We start from the raw sequence: 21,951 nt of genomic DNA on the forward strand, positions 1-21,951 counted from the left end.
ATGAGCTGCAATATTAAAATGATGCAAGGCAATGTGTGTACCAACTGCTAAATGGGATCTTTAATATGCATTGTGTGGAGGGTGCAGTTTGGCCAGAGTTGGTTCTGTGGACTTTTGGGAATGTGTTTTATACCTTTACCTGGGTAATTTCCTTCAGATTACCATGAACATGAAATGATATAGTTATTTTAAGATTCTTGGTGACCAAGAGTTGCCCATCCTTCAACATCTTTATGATGTGTATTCTATGGACACTACCGTCTTCCAAGGTAACAACAACCGTGTTCCTAAGTCAGCAGACACATTTCTGGTTTCATAAAAACCCAGGTTACCTACCCTCCATTGAGGATAAATGTAGGAATCAATATTGCTGCAGTTTTATAGTTCTACAGGATCCGATCATCAACAAGTGGCTTCAGTTGGGTACAGCACACCTGAAGAAACTTGTAGACTCTCTTCCTTATTGAATGAGACCATTACTGAGGCTAAAAGCACTGTGGCATGGCAGTAACGTGAAGTCTTCTGGGGATGATTAATTTTTTGAGATTGATAGTACATTGAAAAGTACAGACATCAATACTGAAATCCTACTGAACTTTTTCAGAGCACTAGATATCTCAGAACTGAAAGATAAGCCATGAAAGTACATTCCACATCACCAAATCTATTCTCACCATCCATAATAGAAGTTTAGAGACATTAAATGTGAAGAAACAAAGAAATACTATGTATTAATTACTTAATAATTAATATGTGCTAATGTAATAAATCTGAATGGCCTTTATTTGCAGATGATGTGATGTTCTCATGTCGTGCACTTTAATTTCAACAAAAAACAGAAGAATTTAATATAGCTAGAATGACAATAAGCTTGAAATTCTATTACAATAAAACTAAAATAATTAAAAATAAACACAATAAAAGAAAGCAGCACAAAGTAACAAAGAAATCATAGAATCAGTACAAGTGTCTCTTATGTAGGTCACTTGATAACAATGGCTCAATGGGCAGGAAAAGAAATAAACAAATGAGTAGAATTGGCCTGGAATACTCATCAAAAACTAAACAGCATTTTCATATTCAGTGTTTGGATCTGCAGCTCTTGTTTTTCCTCCATATTTCCAGTTAAATTATAGGACATAAGTTCCACATTCTATGCAAGAACACTTTTCTTTTTACCCAAAAATGTTTCAGCACCTCTGTGCCATCATCAGTGGGGTTTTGCTTATTGAAAACTGTAAAAATTGAACATATTTTAGCTTGTAACTGATCTAGCAAAGTGAGGCATAAAGTTACTTTTTGTTCATTTTTCTTCATACTTTGATTTTACAGTATATGGTTTTGCAGGACCATATGTATGGGCTCCTGCACTGATAGCTTGTATCTGAAAACCCAATGATGTAAATGTGAACTTTAACAGGCAGTTAGCACATACTTTGATTTTTAAAAAATATGGTTTTGGCATGGCAAAACGTTTTGTGCATATGTTTGTAATTACTCGTGAAGGTCGTGTAGGATACAGTACAGACATCATAACATACAAAAAACAGAACACAGGAGACACCCACAGATAAATCCAACAAATCAGAAATATATGAACTCACATGCAACACTTAGCAATCAGTATACATACGACAAACATGCAGGAACTTTAAAACAAGATACTCAGAACACCTCACAGCCCTAAAAAGTAACAGCACCCATAGCACATTTGCTGACCACCCAAAAGCCTATAAGCACCATCAAACTACAGTGGCAACAGATTTAAAAATACTGAAATCCAGTGACACCTATACGACAAACTAATAATAGAAGAAGAGAACTTGCGCATACAGAGTATGATAGCAGAAGCCAAACAAGTTTTAAATGAAAAGACTACACTCTGTAAAGACACATTACTTAACACATTAGATGAAATTTACAGAAAAGGCAAAACAAACAGCTAAAGGAGATTACACACACACACACACACACACACACACACACACACACACACACACAGAAAGAGAGAGACTGCCTTTTCTACTTCTGCTTCCAAGATCGTGAATCCCTTTCCATCTTCTGGCACATATTGCTCCTCTTCAACCTTAATTTCGCTTAACATTTCATCCCCCTTATACAGACATTCATTATATTCTTTGTGGTGTCACCACCAGACACCACACTTGCTAGGTGGTAGCTTAAATCGGCCGCGGTCCATTAGTACATGTCGGACCCGCGTGTCGCCACTGTCAGGATTGCAGACCGAGCGCCACCACAAGGCAGGTCTCGAGAGACGTACGAGCACTCGCCCCAGTTGTACGACGACGTTGCTAGCGACTACACTGACGAAGCCTTTCTCTCATTTGCCGAGAGACAGTTAGAATAGCCTTCAGCTAAGTTAATGGCTACGACCTAGCAAGGCGCCATTAACCATTTGTAACGTTGCATGTACCTCAAGATAGTCTCACTTGTATCATCCAGAATGCTGTATACCAAAGGACAATATAAAAGTTAAGTGTTCTAATAGCTACGTTCTTTTCTTTATCACATTCATTACGAATCCTGTTCCAGACTTAATGCCAGACGGCATGAGTTGACGCGTGCCCTTTCGGCTACTTCACTGTGGACTGGCTGCCTTAACAGTCCACTACATTCTTGCCATGTGTTCAAAACCTTCTGTGGTTCTTCTGCTAGAGTACCATCCACTCTTTCTATTTCCATGTTATTCCTCTTTCTTTTACATTCAAAAACTATCTCACTAGCCAGTCTATACATTATTTCATACTTCCCTCTTTCTCCATTTTCTCTATTTCATTGCATTTCTGTTTCATCCATTTTTACCTTGCTTCTTCAGTTTCTCTTCTTAATTCATTATTCAGTTTCCTGTACCTCTTTTTGCCTTCTTCAGTTTTTACACTTCTCCACTTTCTCCGCTCTTACATCTTTTTCAACATGTTTTCTGTTATCCATTCTTTCCTGGTGTTTTGGGATACTATAATTCCCAATACTTCTTTGGCAGAGTCCATGAGTCCTTCCCTCACTTTTATCCATTTGTCTTCCAGCAGGTGAGGCAAAATCACCTGTAAGAAATGCCAATAGTTCCTGTCAGACGACATGGAGGGAAGACTGGTCCCAAAATACGGTCACCAATTATCCTGGCTCCCACATTCCAGATGCACTGATGCTGATGATTCCCTGTCACCATACCATGTGGGTTCTACATACTATCCCACAGATGACTGTTATGAAAGTTGAAGATACCACTCCATGTTAAGGTGGCCCTACCACTCCGTGTGAAGGTGGTCCCATCTGTGAATAGGTGGATGACACAAGTCATGGCTTCCTGGTGAAGAAACCAGTGACCAAACTGCTCCCAATGTGAAAAGTCTGTTGCTAGAAACTCCTGCATGTGCTGTAAATGATAAGGGTAGTAACAATTGTCATGGAGAATGTTCCACATAGTTTTCCGGCTTCCCCTATACTTAGGTTAAAATGAACAGTCGAGATCACAATAATATTTGTTTATTTACCAGTTTTGGCTTACATTAAATCCATCTTCAGAATTGTTGGCCCCCTATGGCTGGTGGTGGTGGCTCCTCAGTTTTCTCATGGTTCCACAATCATTGGTGTACGATCGTGATATAATGAGAAAACCGAGGAGCTGCCAGCACCAGCCGTAGGAGGCCAAAATTTGTGAAGATGGCTGTGACGTAAGCCAAAACTGGTATATAAACAAATATTATTGCGATCTCAACTGTTCATTTTAACGTAAATATAGCATCAGGATACTGCTCTCCACAGACAATGTTGCCTAAATGTATACCATTGTACTGGCGGGCCAGCTGCCTGGTACTGACACGATGGTTGCCTTCCACAGTGTTGATCACATTTTCCTCCAAGTCTGGTGTCCGAACATTTCGGGTATGTCCTTCATGAATTCTTGCTTCCTAAAATGAGCCTGTCTCAGACAAACAGTGAACCACTGTTGCAAACATTGAATGCTGCAGTTGTTGTCGGCAGGGATAGGTCTCCTGATACAACTTTGCTACCCACCGGCCATTGCCATTGCCTTTCCATAAGTAAACATGATGCTGGCAAGCTCTTGATTCGAATACAGAACCCTTGTGCACAATGCTGTATCACTTCTACTACATGGTGAGTAATTAAGAGAAGTGAATCAGGCACAACATTACTAATTACTATGGACGAAGAGGGTGTTAGGGTATAATGTATGAGGAACAGTACCACCTTCTAGGAGTAAACTATACATACTCTAACTAAGGCTGCTTGGTACAGCATGTATTAGACCACAGTCTCTGTAAGAAAATATGGCTGAATAAATGGTCTCTAGCATATAAACCATGCATTTCTGGACATAAGTTCATTAGACCTTTTTTGTTCTCTATCCTCTCATCAATCAATCCCTAGAGTTGTACAAATGATTGAAGCGATTTCACAGCTCTACAACTTTATTATTTGAGATATTTTCCCAATGCTTTGCACACACATACAAAAACTCAAAAAGTTTTTTTTTAGGCATTCACAAATGTTCGATATGTGCCCCTTTAGTGATTCGGCAGACATCAAGCCGATAATCAAGTTCCTCCCACACTCAGCGCAGCATATCCCCATCAATGAGTTTGAAAGCATCGTTGATGTGAGCTCGCAGTTCTGGCACGTTTCTTTGTGGAGGAGGTTTAAACACTGAATCTTTCACATAACCCCACAGAAAGAAATCGCATGGGGTTAAGTCGGGAGAGCGTGGAGGCCATGACATGAATTGCTGATCATGATCTCCACCACGACCGATCCATCGGTTTTCCAATCTCCTGTTTAAGAAATGCCGAACATCATGATGGAAGTGCGGTGGAACACCATCCTGTTGAAAGATGAAGTCGGCACTGTCGGTCTCCAGTTGTGGCATGAGCCATACACGTGTCCTGTACGTTTTTTTTTGCAGAAGAAAAAGGGGCCGTAAACTTTAAACCGTGAGATTGCACAAAACACGTTAACGTTTGGTGAATTGCGAATTTGCTGCACGAATGCGTGAGGATTCTCTACCGCCCAGATTCGCACATTGTGTCTGTTCACTTCACCATTAAGAAAAAATGTTGCTTCATCACTGAAAACAAGTTTCGCACTGAACGCATCCTCTTCCATGAGCTGTTGCAACCACGCCGAAAATTCAAAGCGTTTGACTTTGTCATCTGGTGTCAGGGCTTGTAGCAATTGTAAACGGTAAGACTTCTGCTTTAGCCTTTTCCGTAAGATTTTCCAAACTGTCGGCTGTGGTACATTTAGCTCCCTGCTTGCTTTATTCGTCGACTTCCGCGGGCTACGCGTGAAACTTGCCCACACGCGTTCAACCGTTTCTTCGCTCACTGCAGGCCGACCCGTTGATTTCCCCTTAGAGAGGCATCCAGAAGCTTTAAACTGAGCATACCATCGCCGAATGGAGTTAGCAGTTGGTGGATCTTTGTTGAACTTTGTCCTGAAGTGTCGTTGCACTGTTATGACTGACTGATGTGAGTGCATTTCAAGCACGACATACGCTTTCTCGGCTCCTGTCACCATTTTGTCTCATTGCGCTCTCGAGCACTCTGGCGGCAGAAACCTGAAGTGCGGCATCAGCTGAACAAAACTTTATGAGTTTTTCTACGTATCTGTAGTGTGTCGTGACCATATGTCAATGAATGGAGCTACAGTGAATTTAAGAAATCGCTTCAATCATTTGTAATAGCCCTGTACATAGTGGAAAAAATTCACTCTGTGTAATCAGGAAACAGCATGAGCAGTCATGACAAATGGTTCGAATGGGTTTTATCACTATGCAATGGTTTCTGAGAAAAATAATTGACTGGTACAAGTAATTCAAACTCAGTCACTAGGTTATGACAATCCTATGTTTCAATAGATATTCACTAACCAGTGGTATGTGCATTGTTGAGAGAGAAGAGAGATATGAAAAGGAGGGCTTATCTTTAAATACTTAACTAATCTGGACATTCATTGCACATGCAGATGCTGGGTCAGCAGAAGTGCTGGATTACTGAGAGAGGCTGAAATTTAGTTTAAACACACTGGAACTATACTTCATTAAATCCAAAGATACATTCATTTTGACAGAAAACTTAGTCCTTCAGTGTGTTCATACACAGTAGTACCACTCACTATAAAATATCCCCAAATTTTTAGTTCTTGCACTTATAATATACAAACCACATGGCTGCTTTACATGCATTATATCAGTACTGCATGTATCTGGTTATTGCATAATGTACTGCAGCTTCAGCACCAGCAGTGTGAGAAATCTCCATGCACTATGTCCTGTTCTTCATCACTTTCATCATTACTTTCTTGCATGGTTTAAATTATTTTTTTGCCTGTTAAAGTTTGGGCTATATCACAGTTTTTCTCATTCAGCCACTTAGTGACATCTTCGGCATCAATTTCTCCTTCTCCTGGAAGCTTGTGGAACATATCAATGTATAAAGTCTCAGAATTGATGTTTGTGGGTTGACTAGCTCATAGCTGTCACTCAGTACTGACTCAGACTTTGCAAATGAATGGTCACACTTTTTTCCAGCTGTTCGTTATGGTCACATCACTTTAGTTGACAAGTTTGTACACCTTCAACATAGCATCAGTTGTTAATGATAATGTAACTGATTCAAAAATTCCCTGGTCCATGAGCTGAATAAGGGCTGCACTTGTGTGGGTGAAAAAAAAAAAAAACAACATAAAAACGGGTGCTTGTAGACCATTGGATACAGAATAACGTCAGGATGACAACTGGCAGTATTGTCAGTTATAATCATAGCTCTCAGTGGAAGCTTTCCCTACTTCAGTTCCTTTCTCACAACTGGTACAAATGTTTCATGGAATCACCAAGAGGATATTTGTCTGTCCATACACACTTTCTTCTGCAAACAATATTGCCCTAGTAGTGTGTTCCTGTTGTTGTTTTACAAGATGGCTGTTGGGATTTCCCAATCACTGTGAGTGGTAATTGATGGCTCCCATTTCTGTTCCAAAATGTCATTAATGTTACACAGTATTTCTGTTGTTTGTAGCGATGAACTTCCTTCTTGTTCTTGGAAACTAATGTTCTTGAAAGAAACATCTTGTAAAACAGACTGTTATCATCCGCATTGTACAAGGTATCAGCAGTTAAATCTTCTTCTTCCATTACCTTCCACATCTTCTTTACAAACTTTCTGCATTTTTCTTGTCAGTTAAGCAGCTTCTCCTGGGGACTGTCAGCTGCTGCACACGTCACTGTTTCCAGTTTGACAGCCACCATCAACCCTCACTTGCTGCAAACAAGTTAATGACGGAAGCTTGTTTATTAAATGCAACTGCTTTCTCCTTTATTATCAGATTACTGGTAGGAATTCCTTTGCTGCATTGCTTTGTGAACAATTTGTAAAGAGCAATGTCCAGTTCTTCATTCTCATTCTGTTTCATAGCCTTCCATTTTGACAAGTAACAGGGTTGTCTACTTTTGTATAACGTCTTCTTTCTTTTTGATGTCATAAATACTTCCTTGTCTGACATCAAAAAGAAAGATGATGTTATTTAGCAGTATGCAACCCTGTTACTAGCTTCCTCTGAAGTGGAATTAAATTTTGTGCTGTTTTGATGAACTTTTCTTTTAGGCTTTGACAATTGTTGGATTGTTTTTTGTCAAGTTCAGTTTTTAGACTTGGGGTTATTTTAGCAGTGTCAAATTTTGTTTTGATGAATTTCTGAGGCTGAAGTTTTACTTTTATTCACATCAAGTAATGGTCAGAATCAATATTAGCCTCTTTCCTAACTTGGACATTTAAAATTTCTTTGTACTTAGGGTATGAAATTACATGAGCGATTTGAAATTCCCCAATAAATGCACTGGGTGCCCACCAGGTAATTTGTTTAGAAGGGTTCTTTTTAAAATGTATTGACATGATTTTGAGGTTAAAATTTTTGCTTGTTTCAACAAGTCTTTGGCCATTTTGGTTTGTCCATTTATGCACAGGAAATCCACTCACTGTTTTCTTATATTTTTCCTCTTTACCTAATTGAGCATTAAAATCACCCATTAAGATTTTAGGATGGTTTGAGGGAATTTTCAAGCTGATGCTTTCTAACGTTTCCCAAGCTACATTAACTTCATCAGATTTTTTTTACAGTTATCCTCATTGACTGGCATATGGGCATTAATTAAAGTGTATTTATTTGCACATTTAAGAGAAATTATCATTAATCTATTGTGGGTTTTACCTCTGTTATTGAGTTTAAAATATTTTTGGAGACTACAAAAGCAACTCCCAGATGTAGCACATTATGAAGTATTCTTTTATCAGTTTTACTTTTAAAAAGACAATAATTGCCGAAATCCACAGCGTTATTGTCCATCATTCGTGTTTCTTGAAGTGCCAAAATTATAACCTTCTGTTCTTTTAATATATCTCCCAAATTATGAAGTTTACCTGGTAGCAAAAGTGTTTGTATGTTATGTGTTGCAAAAAAGTATTTGTTTTGATTTTAAGTTGCCCAGAGGACTCTGACTTCCTTCGCTGAATCACATTGCATTTTAACCTGGCCGCCCCAGAATCCGAAAGACCAGTTGCGCAAGTAATACTGGTGTCGCATTGACCGTCTGGGATAATATTGTGATTATCAAAATGCTACATGATGCTGGAATCAGGTGAGATTGAGTAGAGTCATTGAGTGAACTCAGAATGTTAAGACTGGAAGGGTTAGTTCCAGAATATGAATTTCAGCCACACCAGTGGTGAACAGACACTGACCACTTGGCCGCTTGTTAAAAGACAGATACAAAGTCGATTTGGTTTTGTTTTCTCCATTAGGTTCTTCCACTCTCTCTGCTGTTGGGAGTTAGGATTCCTCTTCCACCTTTGAGACTGTTGAGCAGGCTTCACCTGTAATCCTACACTGGGGGCCCCACAGGGTGATGCCATCTGGAGCCAGACGGACCCAGGTTTTTTTTATGAGGTGTTACGCCTCCCCCTCCTCCTTCCTCACCACTTGCGAGATGAGGCCCTGGGCCTGGAACTGGCAGTGGCCATAATAATTATACACACAAGTTTCCTGTTCTTCTGCTGATATTTATTGGCCTTCTGCAGCTGCTGTTAACCCTGATGTACTTCAGCCTGACACTACTCAATGTTGCAGTTAATCTGGTCCAGAATTGTTCCCTGATCAGCAGCCTTATGGGCCAATTCACTGAAGACACGATTCAGTTCTGGAATAAACTCCACAACTGCCTGTACTTATTTTTCTCTCTGCTCCACCACCCTGGTGTTCTTTTCATCCAGTAGTAACAGCTGTGTCTGTGATGCTGCACGTGACCCAGCCATAGCACCAGAAGGCCCAAACCATCTGTCCATGTGGTCAATGTCTGAGTCTACTTCCCAGTCATCTACACCTGTGAGTGTTGCAGACCCTGGTAGTGTTCATGGTTCATCTGGGATCTCAAGAGGAGAGGCCACAAGCTGACGAGAACACTCCTCATGAGAATCTAGTTTCTTCAGATAATTTGTCTGCGTTTGGTAGAATGTTACATAAATAGAGCAGACACAAGAGTGGACACCACACTGTGAGAAAGGCAGCCAGGATGATCTGACCCCCCCCCCCCCCCGCTCCCCCCTACAATCTTTCCTCCACCACACTGTTGGTGGACCTGCTGCAGAAAGTGCTGGGCAGTGCCGAATATCCTGGGTATGTCCTGTGTCAGTGCCTGAACACCTTGTTCCTCCTCTGAAGAGTCATCCAGTGTTGGACGATGTAGGTGACATGAATGAAGGGCTTCCAGCTCTTTCACTTTGAACTGCAGTCTTGATAATGTGTACTGTGCTTCTTCCAGAACATCTGCCCACATTGATGGCTGATTACCACTACCACAGATGTTCCCAGCGTTTTGTCACAATTCCAGACCACCTGACTCTGTATCGGAAGCCCCACCAACCAACATTGTCTGCTCCAATACATGCTGTTCATAACAATAATGCTGACTGTGCATAGTATTGTTGCACATCAAAATAAAACATCTGTTAAACTTCTTGTCGTCATTTTGTTTTGTTACTTTCAGTGCATGTCTCAACAGTTTATTTACATTTTATGATTACAACCATGTCTTTATGGTTTATGATAAATATTAAATACATAAGAGTTCTTTAAAAAGTGGTTACCATATTTTAGGACTATAAGATGATACCAACTATAAGATGCATCTTAATTTTTAAGTAGTTTTTTTTAAAAAATACAACGTTCTTAAGGTTTCTATTATTAGACTGTTAAGACGGACAAAAAAAATTCTTAGTTTATAAAACTGAATTGACCTTTAAAATCACTGAAAAATCTTCATCCAAACTTTCTTCTTCTTCTTTTTATTTTTCATCATCATTGTTGTTCTCTTCATGTACAAGATGGTCTTCACTGCCATTGAGAGCTTTCCTTAAGCTACACTTCTTGGAAGATTTGACAGCTATGTCTTCTCTCACTCTAGACCATGACTGTTTTATCCACTGACAACTTGTTTGACTGTAGGTCGTTTTAAAGCTCTCTTCAGCATGAATTCATGCTGGGTTTAATCCATCATCCATGTGTTCCATTCCTCTCCCATATACACTTTAAATGTTTATTTATCTAGGCATCAACAGGTTGTAATTGTGCAGTAATTACTCCTAGAACAACATCTACATTTACATCATACTCCGTAAGCCAGCTAATGGTGTGTGACGGAGGATACTTTCAGTACCACTAACTGATCCCTCCAAATCTGTTTCACTCACAAATAGTGCATGGGAAGAATAACTGTCGGTAAGCCTCTGTATTGGCTCTAATTTCTCAAATTTTCTCCTCGTGGTCAATATGTGAGATGTACGTAGGAGGAAGTAATAAGTTGTTCGACTCCTCCTGAAAAGTGCTGTCCTGAAATTTCAATAGTAAATCTCTCCATGGTGCGTAATGCCTCTCTTGTAATGTCTGCCAATGGAGTTTGTTTAGCATTTCTGTAAAGCTCTCTCGCCAGCTAAATGATCCATTGATGAAATGCGCCACTCTTCATTGGATCTTCTCTATCTACTCTATCAGTCCTACCTGATAGGGGCCCCAGATAGATGAACAATACTCAAGAATCAGGTGAACAAGTGCCTTGTAAGCCATTTCTTTTGTGGATGAATTAATTTCCTTAAGATTCTTCTGATGTATCTGAGTCTGGTGTCTGATTTTCCCACTATATCAGCAAGCTCTGTATTTCCCTGTTTCAGTTTCTCTTTCATAGAATTTTTCAAATGATTACTAAGCTGATCTAGAACAAGAAGAGAACTCCGTAATTGCATACTAGTCTTATCCTTCCATCCCTTGTCATGTATGTGAACAACAAAACCTGACAATATTTCAGAAGGTTTTGGCATTGTTTTGCACTTGAAAATGATCATTGGATTAAGTTTAGTATCATCAGCACGACATGAAAGGACAACAGTGAAGAGCATTTTTTCATGTCCACTTGTTCTTATAGTTACACTTTTAGTCTTTTGTGGCAAGAGTTCTGTTACTCAGTGTATCAAATGTCAGAGGAGTTTTGTCGATATTTGCTGTTTGGTTTAGTTTCACACCAGTCTTCTTTTGATGTTGAATAATAAAATGATGGAAAGATAATATTTTCTCTTCATACTATTGTGGCATTTTATGAGATATTTTGATTTTGGTTCACATGCTAAGTCCATGATGCTTTATAAACCTGTAATACCGAACAACTTCACTTTTAAAGACTGTTAAATTCCACTGTAATGCTAGCTAAGGAGTGTTTATTTGAACCATTTTTGTATTAATTCCAGTGCCAGTTTGAAGGTATCCTCGAATCCATTTCAGTATGTCATCTTTTAGTTTTGCATTAAAGCTTTCTCATTTTTTCCAGTTTTTCTTTACTAGCCAGTCAATTGAGAATGGCTTTTTTGTGATAGTGGAGGGCCAAAATGCTTCTCAGTTACTCTGTTTCCAAGTTCTTCTGCATATGCTATTACTTTCAGTTTACAGTCCACATGATATGAATACCTTTTACTTTTTCCATTTATAAAATGAGTTACTAACAAAAATATTGTACTGTTACAGGTAACGGAAATTCCTTTCAATTCAAGTTCATTGGCACCGCAGGTAGCAATGATACATCATAGACTAGACAGTGTTCTAGATTTGTGATGGCAGGGCAGGAGGAAGACAGTGTTAGCAAGCTTACGGATCCCTGCAACTCATGTTCATCACCTTGGTGAACTGCTGCTGTCAGTTTAATCCAGCATTGTCAGAGATAGGTTTCCTGTGGCATCAAATAAATGGCCATTTTTAAGAACGGCAGGAATTTTAAATCAAACACTAGACAGTTTTATATTAATTTTGAATATAAGATACACTTGAATATTGAAGGCAAGTTTTCGGGGAGGGGGGGGGGGGGGGGGGGCAAGAATGCATCATATAGTCCCCATAAAATATGGTACATGATTTCATAGACATATACTAGTGAATACCCATTGTAGTTGGAAATGAAGTCCCATGGTACAATTAGTGGCACTGCATAGCATGACCACAGCATCAAGAATCGGCAAACTTCATGAAGTAGGAACCCTCACTAAGGCACACACCAAGCACTCAACTTATTTTCCTTCGTTGCACTCTCAATTTTTGAATTCCACAATTTTGTACAGAAAACTGAAAAATTAATGGAATATGTAGCTTAATAAACAACACTACGAAGCTAACTATGAAAAGAAACAGCACTTTAAAGTTCTGCAGTATGAGTAAATTTATACTGGGCTAGAGTATAGGTCCTCACAAGCAAGTACAAAAGTTGAGTGCAAGCCTCCTAAATGTGACTTCTTCAGTCAGTTGTGTAGGTGGTAAATAAGGAATGGCACAAAAATGAAGGCATATAGCAGGTATTCAACATTTACAGCTTAAATAAAAAACTTAGAATATTCTCAAAATTGGATATCTCACATAGAATGGATGAATGACTACTAAAACAAATCTACAGGAATAAGCCTAAATGTTTCCATAGAGTAGGCAGAACAAAGAGATGTGAAAAGATCAAATTTGTATATTCAGTAGTCTGAAGAGTCTACGCCTTTCCTCATGAAAAGGCATGAAAAATGTTTGTATGAAACTCAAAAGACAAAAGACATTAACAATGAAATAATAAAATGTAAGAATCCTCCAGTTGTACATCTAGAGGGTTTCATTCTTGCCAGCATGTAAGTTTTTCTTTTTTTTTAATATCACATTCAATCAACTTGTGACTTGATGCAAAACAGCATCACAGATGTTAGTTCCAGGCAGAGTGAGCTTGCTTGTACAGTGAGTGCTTTAAAAAGAAATTATATGAAAAATTATCTTTGAAATGGTACTCACAATCCATTATTATTGTAAACCACTAACAATGAGTTCTTAATTACTTCCAAGTAGGATGTCAATTCACTACACAGATTACACTCATAATCAGGGCCAAAAATTGTGGTTTTTGTCTCTTAAGTACCACATTTCTGTGGCACCTCGCACAAGCTCAAAAATATCTTTAGAAGAGTAATACAACATTCTATACTTCATAGAATGCTATGAAGAACTGACTTATCAACAATGGGAACTGTAATGATCAGTGGAGGTTTGAATCATCCAACAATCAATTGGGAAAATTACAGTTTTGTTAGTGCTGGGCATGATAAGACGTCCTGTAAAACTTTAAAAAATGCCTTCTCTGAAAACTAAGTAGAACAGATAATAAGGAACCCCACTCAGGATGGAAATATATTGGACCTAATGGCAACAAATAGACCTGACCTCTTTGATGATCTCCATATCAAAACTCGTATCAGTGACCATAACATGGTTGTGGCAACAATGATTACCAAAGTACAAAGGGCAACTAAATCAAGCAGAAAGACATATATGATCAGTAAACTACATAAAAAATCAGTTGTGTCATATCTCAATGTGGAACTTGAAACTGTGAGCACAGGGCAGGAGCACATAGAGGAGTTCTGGCTCAAGCTTAAAAGAATAGTTGACTAAGCACTGGATAGATACGTAACCAGTATATTAGTTCATAATGGGAGGGGACCTTCATGGTATTCAATCACTGTATGGAAACTCCTAAAGAAACAGAGATTACTGCATAATAGATGTAAAACAAAGTGTATGGCTATAGATAGATAGACACTGAATTCAACATATTTGGGTGTCAAGAGAGCAGTGCTTGATGCCTACAATGACTACCACAGCAGAATATTGTCCAGTGATCTTTCACAGAACCAAAAGAAATTCTGGACATATGTAAAGGCTGTTAGTGGCACAAAAGTTAGTGTCCAGTCTCTAACAGATGAGATAGGAACTGAAACTGAGGGTAGCAAAGCAAAAGCTGAAATGCTTAACTGTTTTTTAAATGTTTCTTTACAAATGAATACCCAGGAGAGTTGCCCCAATTTAATCCTTGTACCTTTAATCCTTGCCAGGATACAAAATGTAGACTGGCTATGGCAAGGAAAGCATTTCTGAAGAAGAGAAATTTGTTAACATTGAGTATAGATTTGAGTGTCTGGAAGTCCTTTCTGAAAGTATTTGTATGGAGTGTAGCCATCTATGGAAGTGAAACATGGATGATAAATAGTTTAGACAAGAAGAGAATAGAAGCTTTCAAAATGCAGTGCTACAGAAGAATGCTGAAGATTAGATGGGTTGATCACGTAACTAATGAGGAGGTACTGAGTAGAGTTGGGGAGAAAAGGAGTTTGTGGCACAACTTGACTAGAAGAAGAGATCAGTTGATAGGACATGTTCTGAGGCACCAAGAGATCACCAATTTAGTACTGGAGGGAAGTGCGGAGCGTAAAAATTGTAGAGGGAGACCAAGAGATGAATATACTAAGCAGATTCAGAAGGATGTAGGTTGCAGTAGTTACTCGGAGATGAAGAAGCTTGCACAGGATAGAGTAGCATGGACAGCTGCACCAAACCAGTCTCTGGACTGAAGACAACAACAACAACAACAACAACAATAACAACAACAACAACCCCCTGAAAGATGAATGAAGTATGTGTTAATGTCAGTGGTGTTGAAAAACAGCTGAAATCGTTAAAACTGAACAAAGCTCCAGGCCCTGATGCTATACCTGCCAGATTCTATACCAAATTTCTAGCTGAGTTAGCCCCTCTTCTAACTATAATCTATCATAGACACCCTGAACAAAAAATCATGCCCAGTTCTTGGAAAAATGCACAGGTTACACCCATCTAAAAGAAGTGTAGTAGAAGTGATCCACAAAATTACTGTCCATATCCTTGACATCAGTTTGTTGTAAAATCTTAGAATATATTCTGAGCTCAAATATAATGAGGTATCTTGAACAGAATGATCTCCTCAAAGTCAAGCAGCATGGATTTCAAAAACACTGATCATGTGAAATCCAACTATCACTTTTCTCACAAGACATGCTGAAAGCTTTGGATCAAGCCAAACAAGAAGATGCAGTATTTCTTCGTTTCCAAAAAGCATATGACTCAGTCCCATGTCTAAACTTACTGTCAAAAGTATGACCATATGGGGTATCATGTGAAATTTGTGACTGGATTGAAGATTGTTTGGTAGGGAGACACAGCACATTATCTTGGATGCAGAGTCATCATCAGATGTAGAAGTAACTTTGGGTGTGCCCCAGGGAAGTGTGCTGTGACCCTTGCTGTTCATGCTGTAAATTAATGACCTTGCAGACAATATTAATAGTAAAATCACGCTTTTTGCAGATGATGCAGTTATCTATAATGAAGTACTATCTGAGAGACACTGCATAAATATTCAACGTGTTGCAAAGACTGGCAACTTCCTCTAAATGTTTAAAAATGTAAAATTTTGCACTTCACAAAATGAAAATACTTAGTGTCTTATGGCTATAATATCAAAGAGTCACTGTTGGAACTGGCCAACTCATACAAATACCTGTGTGTAACATTTTGTAGGGATACAAAGTGGAATGATCACATAGGTTCAGTCTTGTGTAAAGCAGATGGTAGACTTCGGTTTATTGGTAGGATACTGGGGAAGTGCTCTCAGTCTAGAAAGGAGGTTGCTCACAAATCACTCATGTGATTGGTTCTAGAATATTGCTCGAGTGTGTTGGACCCGTACTAAACAGGATTAACATGGGATATAGAATATACGCTGAGAAAGGTAGCACGGATGGTGACAGGATGGTTTAATCTGTGGAAGAATGTAACAGAGTTTCTGAATGACCTGAACTGGGAGACTCTTGAAGACAGACATACAGTATCCCGAGAAAGTCTATTAACAAAGTTTCAAGAACTGGCTTTAAGTGATTACTCTAGGAATATAATACAACCCCATATGTATCACTCACACAGAGGTCATCAGGATAATATTAGAATAATTACTGCACGCACAGAGGCATTCGAACAATCATTCTCCTCATGCTCCATATGTGAATGGAACAGGAAGAAACTCAAATAACTGGTACAATGGGACATACCCTCTGGCATGCACTTCTCGGTGGTTTGCAGAGTATATATGTGGATGTAGATGTAGGACAGCAGTCATATTAAAAATTACCAAATATGCCCAAACAACATTCAGACAAAATGGCTCCAATAAACAGGTCACACAAATTGTAATATAAACAGACCAACTATGTACAAGCAATTACGAGCATATCATCATTTAAAGTGGGTCTTGAACCCTGTCTGTTAGAGAAAACACACCATAGTGTAAACAAATATTGTGTACCACAAAAATTTAAAGAGTCTATTTAAATACTAAATTTGGTTAAATATTCACATAAATGTAAATATATATAAATATATGATCACAATTGTCTGTTTAAATGGTTGTTGTATGTTTAAATATGAGTAAAATTAAGCTCGCCTATCATCAACTCACAACATACCATCCCATTAATTGATGACTCTCGTCAAGTCAACATGTTCATAATATTAGGCTATAAATTAAATTGTCTAAGATTGGATCATGTATCACTGTAAAATAACTAATTAAATATATCAACGCATGTACAATATAATATTTCAGATACACCCAAGAATATATACCTTAATCAGTTTTAGTACAGACTTCATTTGATCTGTGCCAAGAAGCAGATATTTCTCCTGGTGCCAGAAAGATAATCGGAAATCTTTATCATTGCTAATGGATTTGGGAACTGCATACCACTTCTGCAATCAACAGTAAAAAATGAAGATGAGCTGATTCATATGTAATAGGAAGGTATGTAGCATTATAAACATAACAAAATGTTATATAAATAGGAACTGTTTCCAGAAACTATCATAGTAATTGTTTCTTAGTAACACACAATAACAAAAAAATATTCTATGCATTATCCTTCTCAGTTGTGATTAGTAGACTAGTTATGAAGAATAATGCCACTTAATTACAGAAGTACATGTAATGATACTAAAGAAAACACAAAAGAATAATAATATTAACATTAATGAAATTAACAAAAATTTCATTTGCCTCACACACACACACACACACACACACACACACACACACACATTGTTAACCACCTCAAGCACAATAGAGGTTTTGTGGTTCTGTAAGATTTTCACTATACTGAATGGTATGAAGTGCCGCCATGTGCACTGAATTTATTTTGAGCTCTGTATTCTATTTTTTCATCTCATTTTACTATTATCTTATTATATAAAAACTTTTGTGAGTCATTAAAAATTATCAAACATTTATGTAAGTCTCCAAAAATTCATGCATCTACAGTTGCAAGTACTTTGGTGTTTTCTCCAAATTTTGCCATTAATATCCTAGTTCAGACAATAATCTCCTCTAATTTTATTGAACATATATGTGAGAAAAGGAAAATTTTTGAACCTTTTTGGGAGCTACTGATCTCTGTGCATAAAATATTTTATAGTAAAATGATGGCTGTGACGTACAGATGTGTATTCTATAAAACTTGTCTGTGATACACAGTCTGGAAAATCGTTTTACCATAACTGCAGTAGGGAGGAACTTAGGTGATTAGTGCAATATTTTAGTCTTTTTCTGCTAATTGGCCTGTTTGATCTAAGGAAGAGTTTATACATCACAATTGCAACATAACTCATACAAAATTGACTGATGTAACACAACATTGTGTTTGTGTATATTATAACTATCATATCTTATTCCACTTAGTTTCCTCCTTCAGTTGTTGCTGTTATTGTTGTTGTGGTCTTCAGTCCAGAGACTGGTTTGATGCAGCCCTCCATGCTACTCTATCCTGTGCAAGCTTCTTCATCTCCAAGTAACCATACAGTAAAGCTGCATGCTCTTGGGAAAAATTATGGCTGTAGTTTCCCCTTGCTTTCAGCCATTCACAGTACCAGCACAGCAATGCCGTTTTGGTCAATGTTATAAGGCCATATCAGTCAGTCATCCAGACTGTTGCCCCTGCAACTACTGAAAAAGCTGCTGCCCCTCTTCAGGAACCACACGTTTGTCTGGCCTCTCAACAGATACCCCTCTGTCGTGGTTGCCCTATGGTACGGATATCTGTATCACTGAGGCATGCAAGCCTCCCCACAGGCGGCAAGGTCCATGGTACATGTGGGAAGGATATATTGTATCCATTTGTCATAAAATTCCCATATTTAAATGTTCATTACGTGAGTCTGTTAGCAAGTATAACCTTGAAGAAAGAACAGTTTGAGACAAATAACGGAAAATCCAGGATGGAATAATGACAATGTTATGAGAAGAATAGATTGCTACTCACCATATAGTGATGTTGAGTCACAGACAGGCACAACAAAAAGACCGTTACACAAGTAAGCTTCCTGCCAGAAAGCCTTCTTCTGAAATAGTCAACTCACACACACACACACACACACACACACACACACACACACACACACACACACACACACACACACACACACACATTCATGCAAACAATGCAAACACAACTCACACACACTTGATCATTGTCTCTGGCTCAACAGCCACACTCAGTGGCCAAAGACAGGGGTCTTGTGTGTGTGAATTGTGTTTGCATGAAAGCGAGTGTATTGACTATTTCAGAAGAAGGCCTTTTGGCTGAAAGCTTAACTGTTTAGCAGTCTTTTGTTGTACCTGTCTGCAACTCAACATCTCCACTTTAAGAAGAGTAGCAATCTATCCTTTTCATAACATTTAACAGTTTCAGAAACAAATTTCTGAATAACCTTAAGGAATCAGTAAATATTATTGCAGTGTTTTCTCTCATTATAAAACAAATCTCTTTCTTGACCATTGAAGATTTACTTCTTATGGGAAATTTCTAATCCTTGTAACAGATCAAGAAATAAAAAAAGAATCAGCAGGTTCATTTCAAGATAGGCCCTAGTTGTTATGCAAATGGTGTGCTGGGGAAACTACTGAGAGTCACTTATCACACATACTAACGCTATCTCACGTACTATCGTCTCCCTTGGATACTATCGTCTCCATTGGATTCTATCCTCTCCCTCCAATACTTTCCCACTTCTCCTGGAAGAGGAACTGAACTGTGAGTGGCAAATCAGTAAGAGATCTAAGGGTCTTTCACAGGAGAAGAATGGACCAAGGAGAACTTGACACAAATCACTCATCCCACTTTTCAAAAAATTTGAGCTGCTGTCTCCAACTGAAAATAAAACTGCAGCACACTTCACCTTTCGGAAACTCTACTGAGTCTCTTAATTATCAGCAGTTTAAATGTAGGACAGATAATGGTAACACACAGAGAAATAGCAGCAAAGGAGGAGAAGGATCACTTTGTGCAATCAGTGAGTATGCCAAAGGAGCTCATTCCATTTGTTGAAGAGTTGTTTTGGCAGTTATTGCGAGAGCATGGTGCAACTAGTTGGAGACTGAGATGCGCTTGTGTTGTGTTGCAAATATTGATGGAAACACTGATGTCATTCCTACCTGAGTGACATCAAACAAACATTAAAAATTTTATAATTGAATAATAAATAATTTCAAAGATTATAATTCAATGTATTTACATCAGAATTATTTAAAAACATCCTGACAATTTTTTTGTTGTATACATATTTTATGAGACTGTGACAATGCAACAATGTACTTCTCTATTGATCTGGAGTTTTGCACTGCTGATTACTGTGATTTTTAACCTGCCAGCCAGTGATTACAAGAAGATAGGATCTGCATTGTCAAAAGCCTTGTTGTACCTTATTGTAGTAATTAAATACAACACATAAGAGAAATTTTGTAACTGAGCTCTGTGACTAAAGTAATATAAATGTCTAATGAGCCTTGAGAGCTGATGAATGAGGAACATGATCTTTTCATACTGATGTTACTCTGTTGTGCATATCAGAGAACAGTAAATTGATGTAACATGCAGTAAGGACATTACGATTCAAGAAAATTTTAGTGAGCCTTCAGAAATGGTGGTTGGGGAATATGGTCCTTTCATAATGATGTTATTTGTATTTTACACATTCATAAGTAATATGCAACCAATAAATTACAATATAAGAAGGTTTCTTGGAAAGAAAATATTATAGTACTCAGTGAATTTATTTGTTTGCAATTGTGAGTATGAAATTACTGATAATTCTTCTGGGGAAAGAAAAGTAACAAAAATATAAATAAATAAATGTGAGATTAAGAGGAAACAACACAAACATCTATTCTACCAACCAATGGTTGTCATCTCTGACTTAATAACTAAGAATTTTGTTTTTTTACTGTGAATGATTAATCTCATAATGGTCTCTTCTTTTTGACATTTAATCATTACAAGAAACTTTATTTGATGAGAAACATTATTCAAAATGAAAAGAAAGACAAAACTGCTACCAGTTATTACTCTATTATATTGCTGCTAAATGAAAGAAAAATATGCTAAACTCTCAATAAAAATCAAAACCATTGAGGGACACCCCTTCATGTCATCATTTTACAGGATGATTAAAAAGAGGACACAGAAACAGAAGAAAACAAAATCAGTGATTGGAGGAAGACCAAGTCATAGTGTATTTTATGGATTCTGAGGAAATTCTTGCATTCACAAACATTTTCTTTGTGGTACAGGTTAAAACTTTGAGAAATGAGTGGACGTTCTTATTGTGGCCACTGCAATAGCTGTACATGGAGTGTGTGAAGTAAAACCACCACCTACAACATTCAAGAATAATTTATAACTGCTGCCAATGGAGAGCAGCCATGATGATTGGGGGCCACATAGTTTTTCTGCCTTTGTTGTTAAGACCACAAAGATCTAATTCAAAAACACTGTGAGTCATTTTCAAAACAGCATTGCAAAAATAATGTGATACTGACAGCTGCTATAGGTGGTGCAATAATTTAAGCAAATGTGTTTGTGACCTATTTAAATGTTATCTTCTCAATTGAAAAGCATATGTCAGATTTTATTGTGGTTTTGCAGTGTGACAAGATATTGGAGTGAAATCTTAGTTTCTTCCAGTGCAAACAATGTTCAAATAACTTACAGGAATGCAGCCAGGTGACATTAAAAAATCAGCAGTTGTTGATGGCATCACCCAATGCTTTCCACTTAGTTATTTGAACATGTTATTGGAGCTTTACCACTGCAGGTGAGGAAATGTAGTTCCAATTTAATATTTGTTAAAGTGGTTTTTTATGTATCCAAATCATTTTAGTTATGTGTTATTAAATTAAATGAAACATATACTTTGTAAATCTCTTTATTTTTTATTTTGTTTAATTTCCATGGTAAATGAGAACAGCTCACTGTAGTAATAAAATAAATGAAAAAATATTGTGTATCTGCAGTATAATATGTTATCCTGAAACACTTCACTTTTTGATTTGTCATTACGAAGAACACACACACACACACACACACACACACACACACACACACACACACACACACACACTGAAATTACGATACATTACATACATAATAACAATACCTGTGC

General features: G+C 37.8%; 1 protein-coding gene across 1 annotated transcript in view; it reads right to left on the minus strand.

Annotated features, from left to right (window-relative positions):
- Nucleotides 1-21,951, minus strand: part of LOC126251833 (cyclic GMP-AMP synthase-like receptor) — a 304,227-nt gene that overhangs the window by 63,136 nt on the left and 219,140 nt on the right. The window contains exon 7 of the mRNA XM_049952498.1: nucleotides 17,089-17,211. Within this exon, the coding sequence (XP_049808455.1) occupies nucleotides 17,089-17,211 (123 nt within the window). The remainder of the gene's footprint in view (nucleotides 1-17,088; nucleotides 17,212-21,951) is intronic.

This window comes from Schistocerca nitens, chromosome 4 (genome assembly GCF_023898315.1).
Source record: "Schistocerca nitens isolate TAMUIC-IGC-003100 chromosome 4, iqSchNite1.1, whole genome shotgun sequence".
NCBI lineage: Eukaryota > Metazoa > Arthropoda > Insecta > Orthoptera > Acrididae > Schistocerca > Schistocerca nitens.